This window comes from Synchiropus splendidus, chromosome 2 (assembly GCF_027744825.2).
Source record: "Synchiropus splendidus isolate RoL2022-P1 chromosome 2, RoL_Sspl_1.0, whole genome shotgun sequence".
Lineage (NCBI taxonomy): Eukaryota > Metazoa > Chordata > Actinopteri > Syngnathiformes > Callionymidae > Synchiropus > Synchiropus splendidus.
In genome coordinates this window covers 26,418,743-26,440,193 of record NC_071335.1, presented here as the reverse complement: position 1 = coordinate 26,440,193, position 21,451 = coordinate 26,418,743, and the positions used below count along the sequence as shown (strand labels likewise).

General features: G+C 45.3%; 1 protein-coding gene across 1 annotated transcript in view; it reads right to left on the bottom strand.

The window, feature by feature from the left end:
• LOC128753445 (voltage-dependent calcium channel gamma-2 subunit-like) overlaps positions 1-21,451 on the bottom strand; it is a 55,810-nt gene that overhangs the window by 3,750 nt on the left and 30,609 nt on the right. The window contains exons 2-3 of the mRNA XM_053855158.1: positions 14,470-14,553; positions 682-822 (exon numbers count right to left, since the gene is read on the bottom strand). Coding sequence (XP_053711133.1) covers positions 682-822; positions 14,470-14,553 — 225 coding nt within the window. The remainder of the gene's footprint in view (positions 1-681; positions 823-14,469; positions 14,554-21,451) is intronic.

The following is a 21,451-nucleotide window of genomic DNA, read 5'->3' as shown; positions in this document are numbered from 1 at the left end:
TCTGGGGTGAATTGCTGTTTTTTTGTTTGTTTTTTTTTCGGGGATAAATGCCACATTCGAGTTGTAGTCGGAACTGGGTGATTCCCAACTCCACCCCCAGGATGACGTCACCCAGGCATTGGATTTTCCAGTGGTAAGAAAATGTAAGACGATGTTTATGGAGTGTCTTCCTTTGCTAAATGGGACGTGCTGAACTCGGCTGTGGCGTCATTCGAAGTCATTCCTGACTTCCCACTTCTGAGGGAAATGGAATGCAGCAAAGCTCTGACCCATGTTTCACAGATGTGTGCAGATGGTGCATTCAGGAGCGTAGGAATTTTCTTCCGGGGTTTCTTTTGTGTGTGCTGGGGCCAAAATGATCCTTAGCAAGGGTCCCCCCTAAAATGATGCCAATGTGTGCACCTCTCGCATGTGCCTGCCTCTGAGTTTTGTTTTTGGATACCAGTTTGGACTTTTCCCAGTTGACTGCGGATTGGGTTTTATCCCCACTTCATTCGGATTATTATTTTGCTGTGGATTATTGGACATTGTCCCAGTGTGTGAGTGGAATAAACTTTTAGGGACCGAGCTACTGAGTCTTCTGTCTCCGTTTGGGTTCATCAAGATCTGAACCGCGACAGATTTTTCCCTTTGGTTCTGTTCAGTAGCAACGGGAAGTGAATGACTGACCGACTTCCTTACCTGCAGATACAAAGAGGATGCCAGCGCTGAGGATGATGTTGTGGCGTGACTTGTAGAACTCACTGGCAGCAATGCAGAGGCCTCCCATGAAGAGCAGGATCACACTCAGGATGGGGAAGATGCTGGATGCGCGCACAGCCCCTGAACACACAGTTAACAGTTAACACAACCTCCTGGATTTAACAAAACAACGTTCAACGTTTTCAGGCACCGATGGAGTTTATCTGTGCCAGACCACTAGAGGGTCTTCTCAGAGCGTGGAGAAGGTCAGATGGAGTTGTCAGGGGTCTTTGTGGAGCTACGGAACGGATATAAGGCAGTGAGAGAATCAGTATTCCAGGGTTTCCTTGGACATGTATGAGGACATGTTGCAGAGAGGGACTCAGGGTTAGAGTAGGATTACATCAACACCTCGTGTTTGCACTGGTGATGTGCAGACTGACAGGTGAGGTTAGAGAGAAGTCCCCATGGACCATGATGTTTGCATGATGATAGCACCTTTATCCCTGTGAAGCCATCCTTTTAGAAAACAGATTTGAAAACACCACGACAGTCCGCGCCTCGATCGCTGATGTAGTTTTCAGTTTACCCGCCATGTTTGTGTTGTTCTGAAAAATGAGGCGAGAGAGACGTCTCTATAGACCGTGATGTTTGCTGATGATGCAGTAAAAAGAGTAAGGCTGAGGTCAAGGAGAAGCTGCGGAGACGGGGATTGACACAAGCAATACGACGGCAGGGGGCGGGAGGTTGAGTGAAGATGAGGGGGCGGGGGATGAGAATTCAGTTTTTGGGGTCAAGAATCCAGAGTGAATGACTGACTTGAAGGGTTGGAGGAGAAGAAGCGGCTGCAGCTGGTGACTAATAATGTTGGAACGTGAAAGAATGAATCAGTCCTCAGCCGAACCTGACGTGACTCTGACGCCCAAGCTCAGGTGACAGTCTGCCGTCCCAGTCATGTGACCCGGCCATTCATGTGACGCGACGAGGTTTCTACAGTATCACTGCTGTTTCGTTCTTCGGCCTCCGTCTATCACTCCTTCTCTGCCCTTTCCCTTTTGCTATCAGTTGCCCATCGACCGTCTCTCTCCTCCGCCGAATGACTTTCCGAAATGGTAATGAGGTTTTCGTATCGCTGCGAATGTGGTCAAGGTTTCAGTCGATGTCACCTGCGACAGTGGTCGGCGTTTTAAAACACTGCTGGCCAGAGGAAATGAAAGAAAAAGGATTGACACTAACATCTGAGTCGCAATAAAAAAATAAAACTAGAGAAAAGTCAATAACAGCACCACATGAAATGTGATTTTCTCTCTTAAAAAGCCCATTCTTGGGGAAAAAAAGACTTTTTAAGGATCGTTGTTCAGTATTTTCTTTTACCTTCACTATTTTTTGCTTCAGAACTCTTTCCTAGTTCAATAGAAATGCAATAGTGAAACATTTTAAAATAATAACTCTGACATATTTCTCCATTTTAATCTCCTATTACGATTTAATATGACAATATAATATACAGTAGTATAATACAAATAAGGACTTTTGTCTTATTTATTTTGATGAGGTAATTTCTTCTGGGTTTTTTAATGAATCATCAACATTTTAAAATAATCTAAAATATTTTCTCCCCCCAAAACACCTGTGACTGTTCAACCTTACTGAAGCTACTGAAGGGCCTCCTCTGCAGAAGTTCTGTTTTTTTTGACTGACATATTTCAGATCCACCATGAGTCGCCATCATACACTGACAATCTAAAAGTTTGGAACGTCATCCAGTGGAAACATGAGCGACCTGTTTCCTCCCGCCTGGCCGTGTCAGAACCAACCACCAAACACCTACATGGAGAACACTAGTGTTCTCCAAACACGGCCTTCCTTGAACACACAGTTGTCTTCCAAAACCAAGTTGAAGCACCTTCTATCTCTGCAGATGACCTCATCCAAAACACTCACATTCCCTCCAAGGACTTGAAGCAGTTCAGGAAGTTCTCTGTTGATCACCATGGTCTCTTCCTCCACGAGGATGGGTCTTTATGCAGATATTCAGAGAAGGTCAGAGGGCTACTTAAACGCCACTTTGGGATGTCTAAATAATTCATCCACGGAGTTGAACTCTGCTGTTCACCTATGAAGTCATGACTTATTCAGCCAAAGTGCTTCTTGATAAGATAGTGCGGCCTGATGGACCAACAGCTCACGTGATCGCCGTCACTTGAGACTTTCACCTCAGGTAAACCCCCTAAAATAATAATGAGGCAGCGTTGAATGGGCTTTTTTTAGGTGGTCATTTTTTATGTTTGAATGAGGGCAACAATGAATAAGACCATGTATCAGCCTCAGACTGGTTTGTGCCTCTCCACCTTTGAGCCAGGCTTCTTCGTCTGGCTGTTGGGTTCTTCAGCCCTTGGAATCCCTCCGTGGAAGGACAAGGGGCAGAAGTTTCTTGAACCTCTCATTGTTGCCTCCTTTACTTCAAATTGCCGACCCTCAGCAGTTTGTCACCTGCCTCCTCTGCTGCTCTTGTCACTCATGTTTTCCTGGTACTATAGCACTCCATTTTCTTTGCACTTAATTCAACACAAAATACCAAATATACAAAATACAAAATAAATACAGGGGAATCATTTCAAAGAGGTCCCACCCCTCCACTTTTTTGCTGCTTGTCTAAAGTTGGGTCACAGGGGCAGCAACCGGAGCACAGAGGCCCAGTCGCTTGGTCTCCCCAGGACCCTCCGACACGGCTGGTGTCGAGGGCATTTCAAACAAAGTAACAGTCTGTGGGAGCCCTGCCTCCCATTCGACACTCCTGCAGTACTGCACCACTACTACAGATTTAAAACAAAAATAAGAAAGTTGCGATCATTTATAGTTTTGGAATAACATGAAGGGAAACAAGGACTTTTGCAAATTAAACTGTAAAAAACTAGTGATACTTTTTAGACTACACACAGAGTATTTCAAGCCAACACACAATGAAAGAAATACATTAAAAAATGGATGAAATGATGTTCCGTGAGTGACTGCTTGTTGCTTTGTTACAGAGCTCCTCATAAAGGCGGAGACTGACGGATATTTGGAGGGAAGGGAAAGATGGGAAATGTTTGTGTGTGTGACTGGAGGTGTTCATGTTCCACATGGTCGGGATGGAGAGTGTCAGAAATATTGTGGAGAGAGATGGATCTGGCAGTCTTCCACGTTTGTTTACGTCCATCCTGTATTGTGCGCACTAGTGCACGACTGAGTTCCGCTTTTTACTTCCGTCTACATTTCAACCATGGGAATTTGGTCATTTATGAATGGATTCAGAATCCTTCACGTCTCAATCGTGACCCTTGGTGGCCGTATTTGTGGGCAAAGGAGGGAGGGAATATGATGCCGCACATGCCGCGAAGAGTGATAGGCTAAAGGAGACTAAAGTGGTTGGAGGAATTTGCGGGAAAGTCGTGCCGATTGGTTGAAATTCCATTAATGGTTGTGATCACAACACACAATTTCCTGAAGGGACTGACTGGTGACGGACCTTATAAGATGCCCAAGCCACCTCAACTGGCTTCCTCTCGATGTGGAGGAACAGGAGTTCCACTCTGACTGAGATCTTTACCTCAATGAGTCCAGCCGCCCTGTAGAGCAAACTCAGTTCTGCTACTTGTATCCGTGCCCTTCTTCTGTCAGTCACTGCCAATGTTCATGTCCATATGGAAGAGTTAGTACCTTGACTGACCAGTACATCAAGAGCTCTGCCAAAGAACTGAGACTGCGGACACCACACAGATACGCTCCTTCGTACCTTCACTCATGAAGAAGACCACAAGATACTTGAACCATGGTCTGGGCTTTGCATGGTCCAAGGAGAAGCAAGAAACTGCGGACCAGACTATGACCTATGTTTTGGGTCATCAGTCTTTCAATTTCCTTTGTTTGAAATCTTCTTCATCCACCGACAGTCGGTTGCATTTGCTAAACAGATCAAATATTAAGGTCACCTCAGAGCGGGCACTGCACCAAGCATCCAGCCCCTCTCCTCCCCCCATCCTCCTTCATCCTATTTGTTTTAACCCCATCTCCTCTCCTCCATTGACGTGCTGTCAGGGCAAATTGTCTTCAAGGTGGAAAGCGTCTCATACTGTATGCCGCACACACAGTTTTTCAAGAGTAAGCGGAAATGCCTTCTGTCACACACACCTGTGCTACATGTGATTTATCACTCGCTGGAGAAGCACTCACAGTCGGAGGAGATTCCTCATTTATATCCCGGGCTTATCCAACACTGCGGCAGGGGGTTGCACTGGGGTCCAGTTTTGATTGGGTGGTCCGCAGGGTCTGACCGCTGTGAGTCCTTTTTCCATTTCGGAACACTGCTTGACTCCGTTTTGACTGATTAAATTGGGGTGTCGCACTTGGATGGGGTACAACTACGACCAGCAGCAGTGGAGACGGTTCACCGCAGAACCCATCGCTGACTGTTCCTTACATCAGATACATAGAACATCACGCTTCTTAGTGAGGCCTGTTCACGTGGTGTCATAGACTCCCATCTTCTGTAGGGATTAGTTCCGGGGCATCCCCATAAAGAAGATCACGTGTCAAGACTGTGGGGTCCCACAAGGGTCTGTACTGGGTCCCGACCTCACTTTCATATCAGGGAGACGCTGACAGTGGCTCTTCTCTCAGTGGATGTCTTCACTCTAGTGTTGTCGTAGAGACCAACTAACCTGAGACCAAACTGAGACAGAGACCAGAGCATACCAAAGACCAAGTCCAAAACTTTGGGGGCCTGAGACCAACACCAAGCAGAGTACAGAAACTGTTACTTAGTCACATTGACACACACAGTTATTTCTTACTGCAGGAGAAATGTCATTTTCTTTTAAATAAATCCAGTACTAGGGGCCAGATCCTCAGCACATCACTCTCCATGTCGTGTTGACGTCCAGCCGGCTTCTATTTTGCACTTCCTGTTTTATGTAGGGTTCTGGCAGGCTGAGACCTCCACCGCTGGAATCCAACCCGCTGGTCACCTGGCTGATTTCCTTTCAGTGCGTCTGAACCAGAGGACACCTCTCTGAACTCTGAGTTTCACTCTCGACTTTCATCTACCTGTTCCTTCTTGCTCTTCCTGTTTTTGGCAGTCAGACTTCGGATCCAGCAGACAGAAGCTTGGGAGTGTTGAAGTACAATTGGGGTCTAGGAGAAGATCCAAGATAGTATAGTCGGATTTCAGCATTCAACATTTTCATGTGAAATGCTGCTCCTTCTGTCTCCACTCTTCAAGTCTCTTTCCAATGTGGCCCGGGCCGACCAGAGCTTTGTGACCTTGGCTGAAGTGTGCATTAACATAAAAGCTGCCTCAGCGTTTAAGGGCTGAATTTGGAGGCCAAAATGAGGCAGACTTGATTTGATTAGAGAGCAACGTGGTCTTAAATTCTTGGCTTGCGGTGAATAACTGACCCTCTCTCCTGCAGGACGGTGGAGACGATGACAGCTACACAAAAGAGGCTGGAGTTTCAGTCGAGGTCATTAACTTTTGTTCATAATGAATGAAGAGTGTGTAACCGCTGGCCTCCTGGATGGTCTTCAACAAACCCAGAAACATACTGTCCCTCCAACGCCGTCACATAGGAGGACAGTCCACAGGAGGTTCTTCTCTCTGCTCCTTGGTGAGCTTGAGGGACTGAGTCACTTCTATCACTTCAAGTGTCACCGGCACCTACTTCAACCAACACATTGTTGGGAAGCAGAAATACTGGGTTTTCAGTCCCTGTATACTAACAAAAATTCTATATATTTTTTCCATATACTGTGGAACCTCGGTTTTCAAACGTCTCGGACTTCGAAGAAATCGGAGTTTGAACAAAAATTTCAAGATTTTTTTGCTACTGATTTCGAACGAAAACTCAGAACTCGAACGGCCCCAAAAACAGCAGGAACCTGACCAGCTGACCCGTGACGCGCTTTGTTATTGTGTATAACGCGGCCTCTGTATGCAGACGTGTCCCGTTAGCTCCATTTACTGACTGTTTCTTCTTCATATTGAGGTGTAAAACCTTTCCTGTCTCCGCACTGGACCGTGGTAGAGTGTCACAGGGGAGGTGCTGGAGCGCTCACTCCAGGGTTTGATGTCCTGTTGTGGGCTGGAGCTGGGACAGGGATGAGGCGAGTCTGGGACAGAGCGTGACTTGGTTTATGACTTTGTCACAGCCAAACTGCACAGAAGCGCACATTCAGAGCTGGACACGCACCGGGCACCTCTTCACTTCTGGAGAGACCTCACTCACTCGGCAACCCCTCCCACATGCAGCGGCCACACACATAGAGGAACAGCCACCTGCAGCAGACACTCTACATTCACTCCTACAAAAGACTATTTTAAGGCTTGGAACGCATTCTTTCTTTTTCCATTCATTGTAACGGGAAAAATCCATTCAGATTTCGAACAAATCGCTTCTTGAACGGCCGTCTGGAACGGACTGTGGTCCAGAACCCAGGTACCACTGTAATGTGTTTGGGGAAACAGCAGCACTGGAGGATCAGAGGATCACGGTAAAATGTATGAATTTGAAATATACATAGAGACATACAAAAGCTGAAAGAATGAGGGACAGAGCTTCAGTCGTTCACTTTGGAGAGCCAAAATAAAAACAAGAGCACGTTGGACTTCAGATGGATTCAGGATGTTTTTGTCTGCGCTGGGTCCAGGTCAGTCGGCAGCTATCCCTGATGGGAATCTGGAAGCACGACGATTGCTCAAGCGATTCCACAGGTAAACAAAAAAAATGGACTTGTTGAGCACCAAGCAAACAAGAGAGTCTCAGGCCGGAAATTTGGCCAAGAAAAACCATCTTTATATCTCATTCCTCTGAGCATAATAAAGAAAATAAAGGATTGTCGCTATTACTATTTTAGCTGCACAGAACATCCATCTTACTGTGAGGTTCTGCTAAAACCCAGCTGTGACAATGAAGTATCGGATCACGTCTGACGCACGTCTGAGACACACAGGTACATGCTGTTGACGCACTGTTTGCTAAAGCGCCGGAAGTGGAAGACGTGCAATTTACTAATAATAACCCCGACATTAATGTGCTATAACACGCTCAACTCTCTGGTGTGCTTCCACCCTCCCATCACGTCTCCTCCGTGCGCGAGGTCCTACTGCAGTAGTGTGTGTGCGCGTTTGTCGGACTGACTTATGGTTTCATTAGGTGCGGCGGAGGAGAGCCTTGTAATTGTGGCTGAATTATAGAGGTGTAGGTGGACACCGCCATGGGAGCTCCCCGGGTAAACACACCCACAGACACGCACCTTACGCACCAACTACACTGCATCAGACACACACACCCACGCACACAGCAGAGGCTCAACAAGCTGCACAAAGTGAACACACTCATCGATCAGCCTCCCACCCACTCACTCGCTCGCTCTCCGGCTCCAAATGGGGTGTTTCCCACACACACACACGCACAAACACTTACACACACAGTCCAACTTTTAACTCACACATCCCACCCACGTGGGAGAGTCCAGCGGCGAAGAACATGTGGTACCGAAAAACAACTACAGGGGAAACTGCTGTGCGCGTGTGGGTTACTTGGTGTGTGTAAGAAAAGGATCACAAGTGGAATTGCTGTCTCAAAACACGACAACCCACCTCCAATTTTACAAACTTCAAGTTTGCTCTCCACCGAGAGGCTCAGAAGACCAGCGTGTGTGTGCTGCCTGCCAGTCATTTTCATGGCGTATTACTCATGTAAATCGTGATATGCCTCCATGTCGCAACTTTGCGGCTCAAAATAGCCGCAGTGACATCAGCCCAGCGAGTGACATCATCGGTGGGTGACTTCACGTGTCTGCCAGCGTCTCCAATCGCAGAATTCACGTCATAAGAAGAACCCTGCCGTCTAATTTTAGCAGCAGCGGCACGACTGCACACTGCTTCCACTTCAGAGGGAATCGGCTCCATGCGTGTGTGAGACAGGGAGAAAGGTTGTCGACCTTAAAAGGCAATTGCACCAAAGATGGAACTACCTCGACCAGTCCACACCCGCAACTGGTCTCCGGTTGTTCTAAACTGATCACAGGGCATGAGTCACCGGATCGATTCACTCCCTGTTTTACATAGACAAATGAAACATGACGCTCAGCTGGACTGGACGAGGCAAGTTCTTCTGACTGATGCTGAACAATCCAGCTGAATTTACATTCATTTTTTGCTGTTTTAGGTTTCGATCCTAAAGGTCTAAGGATCCTTAAGGTCCAGATCATTGTGCAAAATGTTTAGAAAATAAAGGGATTCTTTTTTCATTGGAATGTAAACATATTTACACCTATTGGCAGGAAATAGAAAAACAACGAGAAAATATTCTACAAAAACAAATCTCATTAGACCCCAAGTTTTTTTTTTTATATTAGGACTTTACCCAGAAAAGCATACACATGATAAGAATGAACATGCTTTTATCGATCTTGGTATTTTGGTTGTAAAAAAAATGTGAAAAGAGCAAAGACCAGTGAATGCAAATGTTGCTCTCTTGTTCACCATTAGAAAGAATTACATATACACTGAGAGGGAAGGAAAAATATAGTTGAAAACATTCGGAATCATCTTATATATTATGTGAAGGATTCAGACTTAAATGCAGTTTCATTCATTTCAAGTTTTTTTTGTCCATGTATCAGACGTTTCTTGGTGCACTTTCTTACTTGCTAAAGACAAAAAAACAAAAGATATTGTTTTTGCTGAAGATACTGTCTGAAGTTTGCACGAGAAGCAATGTGGTTGCTGTTCAATATTTTGTGTTTATGGATTTTTTTTATTGTTATTGTATTTTTGGTTGTGTTTTATTATTATTTTTCCCCCTTGTTTGTGTAGTTTGAAAAGAAAAATAAACATATTTTGGCCAAAAAACGAAAAAGAAAGTCTGAGGTGCCTGTCTGCGTGCCTTTGAGCAGCGCACATGCACACAGGTGGATGAAAGGGTTGGACAGACACTAGTTGAAAGTTTTGATACATGAGAAAATCTGTGAGGCAAAGTTGCCGGTAAAACATCAAATTCTGAAGATGAAGTAAGACTGAGGCGTGTCACTCAATTTTGAGGCAACTTCACGCAGGTCCAAAATCACAACACATCAAAACCAATATGCCAGAAAAATAAATAAAAAACACACTAAAATGTAAATTAATTAAAATATTAATAAACATAAACACATTATATGAAATATTTTGATGTCTCCTGGTCTGTGAAGAATGAAATCATTTTCAATTCTCCTCCCCAAAATATACATACAGTATAAACAATTCTGGTTAGGCTTTAACTTGTTGGTCTAGATTTTATTTAATTTATATTCATTATATATAGATATATATTTTTTTGTTGTTGGAATATGAAAACCTAAGTTGGGAAATTCTCTTATTGAATCATGTTTATTTCATTGAAGTATTTCATTGAACATCTGTGTCTTACGTTTGGACTCATGGAGTTTACACTTGTCCAGTCCAGTCAATTTCAGAAGGAAAGCGGCATGTTTTTGGCGCTCCACTATCTGAAGCGGATCTAAGCAGCAGTCAGGCTCGTCGTCTCATCTCCACAGAGGGTCTCTGTGTGAATGAATCCACCAAAGAGAACACAACGGAATGATCAGCCAAGCCAAGTTTCTGTGCTTTAAACAGTGGAGGTTGGTGTCATACATGAATGATTCATCTCGCTGCTATGATCTCATGATCATTCTCTTACAATCAAACTGCTGGGCTTCAAAGTGACGGCTCTCTCTTCTGTCTCTGGACGGTGTGAGGCTGTGTAAATGGCCCACGGTGCTGCCGAGTCCAGGCCAGTTGAGACCAGATCCTCGCTGTTGGCCACGTCTCATCCCATGACAAAACTGCGCCAGGCTCACATGTTGGCTGTTATGCATACGCACTCAAATGTTGTCTGACTTCACACGCCTTCGCCTCCATCAAACGCCGCGCCTCACACTGCCCATTATTTAAATTCAACTCATAACCGATGTCAGTTATTAACACAACAACGCAGCACAAATTGTCATCCCAGTTGCAAAACTCCTTCTGTGACGGACCTGTTGTGCTCAGCAATAAGTCTATTATCGCTGAATTCACTTCCTCCGTAGGCGCAGCGGGGACGTCTCAGATTGACCCTCGCCATGCCGAGGAAGACTCAAGGTGAATCCACATTTGCAGTACTGCGGGACCTCGAAACTCCGATCGAATTAAGTCCAGAAATGGAGCGATGCAAACTGAGCTGGTCAGCAGAACACGGATCGACAACACCGTGTGAATAACTAGGAAAATATCTATGGTTCCCACAAGGAAGAGCTGAAAAAATACTAACCCCTGTTTCTGAATGTGACATTTACAAATATAGTTTATAGTAGACATGCTGGGATTGGGCCGATTCGCTCAAATATCGGGGCTAATCTGAGCACCATGACGTCATTGTGATTTACAAAAACCTGCTGCTGTTTATATTTACACAGCAGTGTACTAGTGATTTTGTTACTCCATCCCAATCGATAAAGATGTTTTATTAGAGTAAGAACCCCTCCTCATGGTTGCCAGGGAGAAATTTGCCAAAAACGTTTTTCGACTTGCTGCAAGTTAGGCTTCGTGGAAGCCTGAAAAAAAGACAGAAGTTAGACGTCCTGTTTTTTCAGAGGGACGCCCTGCACTTCCCATCATCGTTGCCTTTGTAGTGCTCTAACCACATATGGTGACCTGGGTTCCATTTAAAGGCTGTTTCTCCCTGGTAAATCCACTGAACTTTTGTGGCACAGAGGCTTTGCAATATTTGTTTTCGGGCAAAATCTTGCTATCAATTTGCATTTGATTGGTCAACGTGACATTGGAAGAGTGCTGTTATTGGTGGAATGTCTGGCGATGTTGGTGATGTTTTGATTTTTTTTTTTTAAACCAGATTAATCCACATTGGATTTTTTAAAAACAGCATTTGACAGTGAAATAAGGAAAGCATTGGAAACACAAAACTCGCCGCTCACAATGCCCGGAATAGAGTTTTTTCTCTGGGAGGCATACACCCACAGAGGGCCCCAAAAATGGTGCACATAACAGGACTAAACAGTACTAACCACTGCTTAGTCCTGTTCAGAGTAGCGGGGAGTGTTGGGGCCTATTCCAGCAGAGAAGAAGGACCACACCCTGGACAGTCCGCCAGTCCATTACAGGACACACAAACCAGTCGCACACACAAACCTCGGGGCAATTTTAGAGCGTCCAGTTAAGTGAGCATGTCTTTGGGCTGTGGGAGGAAACCGGAGTACCCGGGGAAAACCCACGCATGCAAACTCCACCCAGAGACGCGTTGGATTCGAACCTTGAATCTTCTCTCTGAGCGGCAGCACTGCTGACCATTGGCGTACTTTTGGGTAAACAGTATGTTCCCAATGAAGGCAAATTTCCGCGCAGCCTCACCATTGTGAGCGCTGATGCATGTTACGAAGATCCACTTCATTCAGGCGTCAAAGCATAAATCCCTCTCAAGACGCTTCCAAATGTAGGTCATTCTGTTTTCGAGTGAGTGTAAAGTCAGTCCACAGGTCTTGTGTTGTTGATGATTCTCCGGGGACCGACGGGCCCTCCATCAAGGCTGAACAACAACTGTCTCCGGGATGTAAGTCAATGTCTAGTTATGAAAACTATGTCGGCGTGAGAGCAGCAGTGGACGACACGATGATACTAAAAGCAACACTGGTTATGTGAAACAGCCCTCTTCGTCTTGCTTCAACTCTATTCCGCCTCGTGGGTGAGGCTTTGCCCGAGCGAGATTTTCTCCAAACTAACAGAGCATTCAAGTTTAAGGACTCTGCTATGTTTGTATGAGAGTACAGCTGCATGAAGGGCAGTGAATGAGACTGCAAAATCTACCGGCGACTTCTGTGGAACTGTGGTTGATACAAGGACATATATGACAAAGCTCAAGCTAACCACGTAGCCCCTTCAGTATTAACAAGAAGATATGTCAGTTGCAGATACTTAGGTCTTTCAGAGTCTGGGTCATGCAACACATGAGACCCAAGGTGTCAAATAGCGACTTTCTTCACGTGTGCGTCCATTATTGACACCACAGTCCACTTTTCACGTTGCACATTGAGGCGTTTAGGGTCCAGCTGAAGCACATGCTCCGCCTTCTGCTGCATTCCCTGGCACAGTATGTCACGTAGAATGAAAACAGAGGTTGGCGACAGGTGAAAGGACATGTCACGGCCATCCGCTTCAATCACGGTGACTTGTATGGAACTGTCATTTAGAGGGAGAGCAACAAGATGCCGTATATACCAAGTGACTTACATGCCTGTAAGTCCTGTTTCTCCCTGCAACAAAATAACAACTTTTATCTGGTGGTGCTGAAGCTGTTAAACACACTTTCAAGGGTCACTCATCTACCACCAATCCGTATACTGTTTGAAATCTCAGTTAAGCTTGGTAAATCAAGCATCAGTAAACCAATCTCAACTTGTCTTCCCCCTCTGTTTTGGTCCCTCGCTCGACTCGAGCAGCTGTCAGACAGGCGTGGAGGCCTCAGTGTAGGTGGACAACCATATGGATGGAGAAGCAGCAGGGAGGAGGTAAGGGATACACGGAAGACAGAAGAAGAGGGAGATGTGTGACCCACATAGCGGAGTATTTATAGAAAAAAAGTGTCCTAATTGGTTAAGCGCTGGGAGAGCGACAACATGGCGCTGGTAGCTGACTCCTCGTCCTTAACCTGCTCACCCTCTCGTCTCGCTTCTCCTGCCACCAAATCCAGACCAGTTGCTCGACGGGACACAGCGGCACAACAAAGCCCATGTGACGCGGCTTCACGACAGTGGAACATGGTCCTGGACGTACATTTATGGAGAATATAAAACTTTTCTGTCATCACACCAGCATCTTAAATCGCTGATCTATTTCTCCAATAAACATTTGGCTGATGGCTTCGTGGCCATTTCGCCACTTTCCTCCAGTTCATTATGGCCTCAGTCTGAAGTCGAGCAACTTGGCTGAGTGAGACGCTGCTGGACTGATCTCCATCACTTCCACCGCTCAAGCTTCCCCTGATTCTAAAGTCTACATCCTTCCCTCCAGCTGAGAGGGTTTTCTTCAGTTATATTCCTCCTTCAAAAGACGCTTAACTACATAAACTATGGTTTTCAAAAGAGAATTTGATCACTGATCATGTTTATTTGGGTGAATCTACCTTTGTTTACAAAATGTATCTGAAAAATAAATACCTAGATTTCACATATTGGCATTCATTCTGTTAGTGGATTTTCTTCTTATTTTATTTCATTCATAATTTGACATTAAACTACTTAACAGCAATAAAATGTGTGGCTTTGAAGCGATACGTTTGTCAGACAATGCAAACATCATTTCATATTTTCAATTTCAATTTCATATATTTATCTTATTATTTCAATCTTTTTCTTTTTTAACCCTTTCAGTATTTTAATATTTTACTACAAAATATTTCATATTTTCCTATATTTATCTTATTAATTCAATCTTTTTTTTTCTATTTTTTAAAAATGTTAGTCTGTAATGTATGTTTTTTATTTATTTATTTATTCTTATTTATATTATTATTTATATCTTATAGATTATTTTCTTGTAAATGTCTTTAAATTGCAGCATGGCAGGGTGCAGTATACGGAACAGCCTTCCTTTCCAGAGAGTCCGTCGTGTCTTCTCTTGCAGCTTTTTCCCCTGAATCCATTTCCCTTCCCAGTTCTCCAGCATGAACATTTGGACTGCTTAAATCCTCAGGGATAGAAAGCAGGACTCACGTAAGAAGTACTCTGAAGCGTCAGCCTCGTAGTCGGCGTCTTCTGGGAAGTGATCGATCTGCTTGCACATCCCTTTAAAGGAACCTGGGAACAGAAGAACAAGCCTTAGTTGGGCCTACAGATCTGAGGGAGCAGGATCTCGCCCCCAAATGGCTGCGCCTGCTTTGTTTGGGAAAACAGTGACAAACATTCACAAGCAAAGTGCTTTAATGGGAGGTGGAGAAGGAGCCAGAGAGCAAGTGCAATTGAGAGATGGGAAGAAAGGGGAGTTAATAATGCAGCTCATTAAAAGAGAGAGAGAGAGAGAGTGTGTGTGTGTGTGTGTGTGTGTGTGTGTGTGTGTGTGTGTGTTTAGCCTGGTTGAGCTTAATTGTGTGCCCTCCTAAAGCACTACAATTAAACGGGCCCTTGTTAATTGCCAATTGAAAGTGGAAGGCCTTGAGCCCGATGCTTAAATGGGCCTCCATTACACACATGTTCGGATGCAGACACACACTCACACACTGGGCATCGGCGTGTCTCGGGACAGAGCTGGCACCCGGGATGGTATGAACCAGCGCAGTGTAACGGACGGAACTTGACCGGAGGATATGTAGTAACGTCTCTTAAACTGTGACCACCAGTGAAATAGTGAACACAAAGAGGCAGCTGCTCACCCCCGAAACTGAACAAGCTGCGCCCACAGATGAAGGCTAGTGTTTTGAACATCAATATGAGCCACGAAATAGGCAGCAAAAATCACATTGATGTCATTAGTGAAACTTTGTCCTGGTTTGTACAACAAGAAAGGGACAAAGGGGACATTGATTATGTTGTAAATAGCAAACTTTTCGCATGGATTGTGGCTCTTTCCCAAGATGAAGAAGTGTAGTGCTCATAAGTGTAGTGCTGATTTATTTGATAAAAATCCCCACTTTTTTGCAGTAAGAAATACAGTGGAACCTCGGTTTTCAAACGTCCCAGAGTTCGAACAAATCGGAGTTCAAACAAAAATTTCTAGATTTTTTTGCTTCGGATTTCGATCGAAATCCAGTACTCGAACATCCCTGAAAAAAGCTGGAAAAACGTGCACGGACCGACCAGCTGACCCACGACGCGCTTTGTTATTGTGTATAACGCTGTGTATATCAACTGTTTTTTCTTCATATTGACGGGTAAAACCTTTCCTGTCTCCACACTGGACCGTGGTAGAGTGTCACAGGGGAGGTGCTGGAGCGCTCACTCCAGGGTTTGATGTCCTGTTGTGGGCTGGAGCTGGGACAGGGATGAGGCGAGTCTGGGACAGAGCGTGACTTGGTTTATGACTTTGTCACAGCCAAACTGCACAGAAGCGCACATTCAGAGCTGGACACGCACCGGGCACCTCTTCCCTTCTGGAGAGACGTCACTCACTCGGCAACCCCTCCCACATGCAGCGGCCACACACAGAGAGGAACAGCCACCTGCAGCAGACACTCTACATTCACTCCTACAGAAGACTATTTTAAGGCTTGGAGCGCATTATTTCTTTTTCCATTCATTGTAATGGGAAAAATCAATTCAGATTTCAAACAAATCGCTTCTCGATCAGCCGTCTGGAGCGGATTGTGGTCGAGAACCCAGGTACCACTGTACCTGCTGGTGTCTATGTGACTGCTGCTTCTGTGTTCTGGATTCAGTTTGGTCTCAGTTTTGGTCTCGACCTCTTCATTGGTCTTCGGGTGAATTTCAGTTCCTTCCTTAACACTCAATCTTGGACTGCTGCTCAGGATGTTAAGTTGAGGAGAGGAAAGAACCTTCCTCACATTTGAGACTGAGGTTCCGACTTTGGGTTTGAGGAATATCCAATTACACAGAAGCTCTGCATGTTTTCAGCCCATAAAAAAATCCTCCAAACCAGTGAAGAAAGTCAGCTGCAATTGTACAGGAACTATTCTCTTTGTTCATGGATATATAAATGTACTTAGTTTCTTAGCACATTTTATGGACTATTTACTGCATTGTTGCATGATATTTACCTTCATTTTATGATATTTTGTCAGTGAAAGACTGACATTTGCACAATGCTGCCCCCCACAGACAGAGGGCATATCAGCCTTTATAAGGAGTATCCCATTACTAAATCACACATTGCCCTGATCACTTGGTTTTGAGGGCCAAGGTTGAGGGTTAAGCTCAAGGATTAAGAGGGGAAATGGACTTCACCCTTAGTCTCTGTTTGCTCTACTCTCCACACAGTCTTGGCTCAGTCTGGACTTCAGCACTATCAGGAGTCGTAGTCCAGGTCGGAAGTGCACAGAGGGAGTCACTGGGTCACTCTCCAGTACGTCAGCCATGTTTGCGTGATGCTGAGAATTACGTCAACGACAAGAATCAAGGATGAAATGACCTGAAGAAATATGCGTCATTGCTGAAAATATTGAAAAATAAAATCCTTGAGCAACTTTGCAGTTGTCATGGAGAGATTAAATGACTGTGACTTTACTTTTATTAGCGACATTAGATACAAAAATATACTCCTCCTTTTATCAGGTTCTATCTTTGTGACGTGACTTTGTCGCACATTTCAAATTCCTTCCATCCAACTTGATCATGAAGCCTCACAGACGCTGCTTTTGCTTCCAACCTCCATTTACTTACTAACTGCCAGGCTCCAACTGGAACCATCTCGCCATCCCGCATCACTCCACCTCTCCCCTCCATGCCTCCCTCCAACGCCTGCCCACCCGTGCTGCGGCACCAGCTCACGTACGCTGGGATTTATTCTGGCTCCTGCTCTCTATCGCTGTGACAAGACCCTCATTATTGAGACAATGGGTGCGCTCCAGAGAAGGCTCTGCCCACCATCCATCCGTGGTCTTCCCCCTCTATATTCTCAGGCTGCACTATTCAAACTATTCAGCTCACCTTCCCAGCTCTTCTGGGGGATAGCAACTGTGAGGAATACCCTCGCAACAAAGCCAGGCTCAGGCCATCGCCTCCTCCTAGGGATTAAAAAATCCCGTGCTACTTTAAATGACTGCCATTAATACATCAAAACCTCATGGCCACAGGTTCGAGTCTGCTCAGATCAACTGTCTGATGGCCATCACGCCACTCTGACGTCTCATTTCTCCTTCAGGCTGGGTGACTTGAACTTGTTGACCTGGATGTAGCACCTGTTCCCAACCTGCTGTTCCACCCAACTGTCTTTACATCGTCTCAGTGTGCGACCATCCAGCTGCTACCCTCAATAATCCCCCCACATATAAGCAGGGTTCCTGGCTTTCAAACTACCACTGCATGAAGACTCCTCAGAAAGCACCGTAATTTCTAGACTATAGAGTGCACTGGAATATTAGCCACACACACTAAATTGAGGAAGGAAAATAGTTCATCCATAACCACAGTGGTCTATAAGCCGCAGGTGCAGTGGTGGTGTCTGCACCGTAGAAAGGTCAGTGGTGCTTAAAAATGCATGAGGATCACTTCTGAACTAGTTTGGAAAATGGGCTCCAGCATGGAGACTGACTCATGAAACCAAGCGGGCAATGTTCTGAACTTGAATCATCAACTCCTCACATCTTCTATTGACATTAAAGCGCTCAAAATACACTGTTGTCCGGTGTTCCGACACCACAGTCGTTCTCAGCTGCTGCTTCTCGTCTCTGCTCCTGCAGGAGATAGGCTCTGTTGGCGGTGCTGAGGACAAGCAGGCATCTTACGGTCAACAAAACACCTGTGATTTCATTGGTTTGATGTGAGAAGGCTCAACATTTTGGCAGCACGAGGCTCTTTAGCCTGTAAAAACCCATATATTAGCCACATCGTTGTATAAGCCACTGGGTTCAGGCCGTGAGAAAAATGAGCGGCTTATAATCCGGAAATTACGGTAGTTCTCACGAGTGGACTGGACAGACAAAGGTGACCCGCACTGATCTGGAAAAGCTACTCCATGAATGACAGACACAAAGCTGTGGATCTCAACAACGCTGCAGAAGTTCTTCATGACCTTCAAGGTTCAAGACCAACAGGCAGGTTACAAAACAATGCCCCAATGAGAACCAAGTGTTTATTTGGAGTGAGGAAAATGTGGACGACTTCTCACTGATATCAGTACATTGCACCTTTGAGACCCCTCCTGGTGTAGCGTGGATGAGTCTCATCTTCATGTCACTTTTAAAGCCCATCACAAGTCCTGAGGGTAGGTTTGGTCCAGTCATCTTATGAATCCCTTCTGGACAGTCGACGCCGTTGTCTTCAACCCAAACATGGCGATTTACAAGTGAAGTGGGCGACGTTTTTTCAAGCATCAGCCCATGAAGTGGAAAAGGTTTTGATTCTATTCATCACATGAGCCTGTGTTTAGGGGGCTTTCAATGAAGGCGCAAAGTCTTGTATGAACGTGAAAATGACACGCTAAACTTCATTGGATCTCAGTTTATTATTATTTTGTAGCCAAAATGCTGGTAATCCAACGTTTTTCTGGAAAAAATAATGAGGCCAGTCCATTGATGCCACAAAACAATTCAGTTCTGTTGCAGACGTTTTGAAAAAAGTGAAAGTTCAGAGACCACCTGAAGGGTTTTGAGGGGAGTAGCAGCCCAACAAAGACGTGTGCTGACAATGGACAGGAGAAAGAGGGAGCGAGAGCCACGGGAACACGCTGAAACGGCAGGTCCGGCATTTGAAGAGCGTCATGGTGGCCAGCAGGAGGCGACGTGAGAGGGTGTTGGGAGTCGACGGGAGCATCTGAGCCGACGAGTAACGTGGAACTTTAGTCAAAATGGCGCTTGTCCAAGTCGAAACAGACCTCAGCTGAAATGGAGTTTTCGCAACTTTAATGTAAAAACTAGTGTGTCGTTGACACTTAAACACTTGGACTGACACTTGGAGCTGATTTCTCAACCGGAATTTGACGCATCGCCTTTATGTTCTGTTCTATGTCACCTGTTAACCAGTGCAATCCAGAGAGAACAGTCCAGCGAGTCAGTGGAGCTTCTGGGAGTTGCAATATTTGGCCTCCGTTTTAGCTTCCGAGCATCTTCGCTGTCTGCTTCCATGTGAAGTGCTTTGAAGAAGTCACTAATTCAGATAGTAAGCTGGAGAAGTACTTGAAATGAGCATCTCTTTTGGACTCGCATTTGAACACAGCACTCGCACAGAAAATGTGTATCCATGTGTGAGTGCATTAACCTACATCTGTGACCTATATATTTCGACTGAGACTCAAAAGCAATGAAGTGAGACTCAGAGGGAAAAGACTCGCAGCGAGCATATGCAAAAGCAGCTTTTTAGCCGGTCCTAAACATCTGCTCCCCTTCGACAAAATTGTCCTCCAAATAAATATTTGTTACATTTGGAATAGAAAGGTGTGAATAATAACAAACTAACGTGGCTGCATTCCTTGCAGCGATTACACGTCTCGTCCTGTGAATCACACGTTTGATCGGAAGATAGTGGTGAGTAGAACTGAGGAAAACAACGCAGTCATTCTTCAGTGAAGGAAATAGGTACGAGCATGCGCAGCTAGCCGCTGTGTGGGTCGTGTCATGTGCTGCTTTCAGTGTGTTAGCGCACAAATGTTGGCCTCTGCTTTTGATCTACCGCACACTTTACCAGGACCTGTGAGGTAACGGACTGAAGCTGAAATTATGGATGTGTGTGTGTGTGAGTCACAATCTTGAGCTGCCATCAATGTTCTTGTGTGTGTCTCTTTGCTTTCAAGTATGGTACAATAGTGTTATTAGAGCAGTGTGTGTGACTTTCTTACCGTTTCGATATTGTGCCACTTCATTCTTTGTCTTTACCGTTCTGTTACTTTTTACTGTGTCACAAAGCCTCTGCTTAGCTTTGCCTGTTGTGCGTCAGTGTGTGTCACGCACAAGTTTTTCTTCAGCGCCACTGTGTGTGGATATTGCCAAGTTAGTGACTGCTGTCCAAAGCACTTCTGATGGGTGTGTTTGATTGTCTCCTACCCTCTCACCCCCTGTCTATCCGCCTGTTCTCCCTCTTGACGCAACACAACAACACAAGGCTTTTGCCAGAATTCCCACCAGGACCAGTGGCGGCGGGAACGTGGAGTTGGCCCAAACCCCAGCGTAGTTTTCCGCAGAGCTAGTGTCATAGAGCAGAGTGGTTGTTATCCACACGTTCACGCAAGAACCGTCAAATCTACGATACTTCGCAGATTGAAAGAGGCAGTGTCTTTGTAGAGTTTACGACAGGAATGTCGTAAGGAATAGCCCAACGCTCGTATTCCACTGGTCATACATGTGGTCACAAAAGAAGCGCGACGTTAATGGCGTCGGAGACATGTCCGCCGGTAATGTTTCCACTGCTCTATCACACTGAAATGCAGATAACGTCAACACATATCTTGGAAATTTTTCGGATTCACATTGCTTTTCACTGCCCGACTTTCCTGTCTGTCGGTGTTGCCCTAGTCGGACTGCTGCGAAACTCGGCATCGCTTCTGGACTCAGTGGAAATTTGATTGTTCGTCTTTCAATTGAAGCTCATGTTTCGCCTTCCGCCTCATGTCCTGTATCACTGTGGGCAGCACGTCAAGTAAAAGAAAAAAGATGGGGTTTAGGTAAGCCACAGGATGGCGCTCTGTTTAATGTCAATTGCTATTTAAAGCTCAAAAAGTCACGGCACCGTCAGTAAGGACGACAGACACTTAAGAGGTTATGCATCGCAAAAGTTGAAACCAGTATATATTTCTTCTTTACTCCATTGAAACACCTCTGCGACAACATCAGACTTCGCCGTCAACGTAGGACCCAAAAGTCAACGTCAGTATAATAACAATATAATAACACCATGGGAGTGAGGATGAGCCGCCTGCTGTGGTCATTATGGGCTATTGCTCCTCCAAGTTGTCGGCAGTATCCTGTTTAAACATTTAGCCGAGGCTATTATTCTGAGGCATGTCGGGGGTCAGAACGTCTCCATCAGACGATTTATGCCGAAACATCCAGCGACCTTATTATACACTCCCCCGTCATGAGCGGATCAGAGG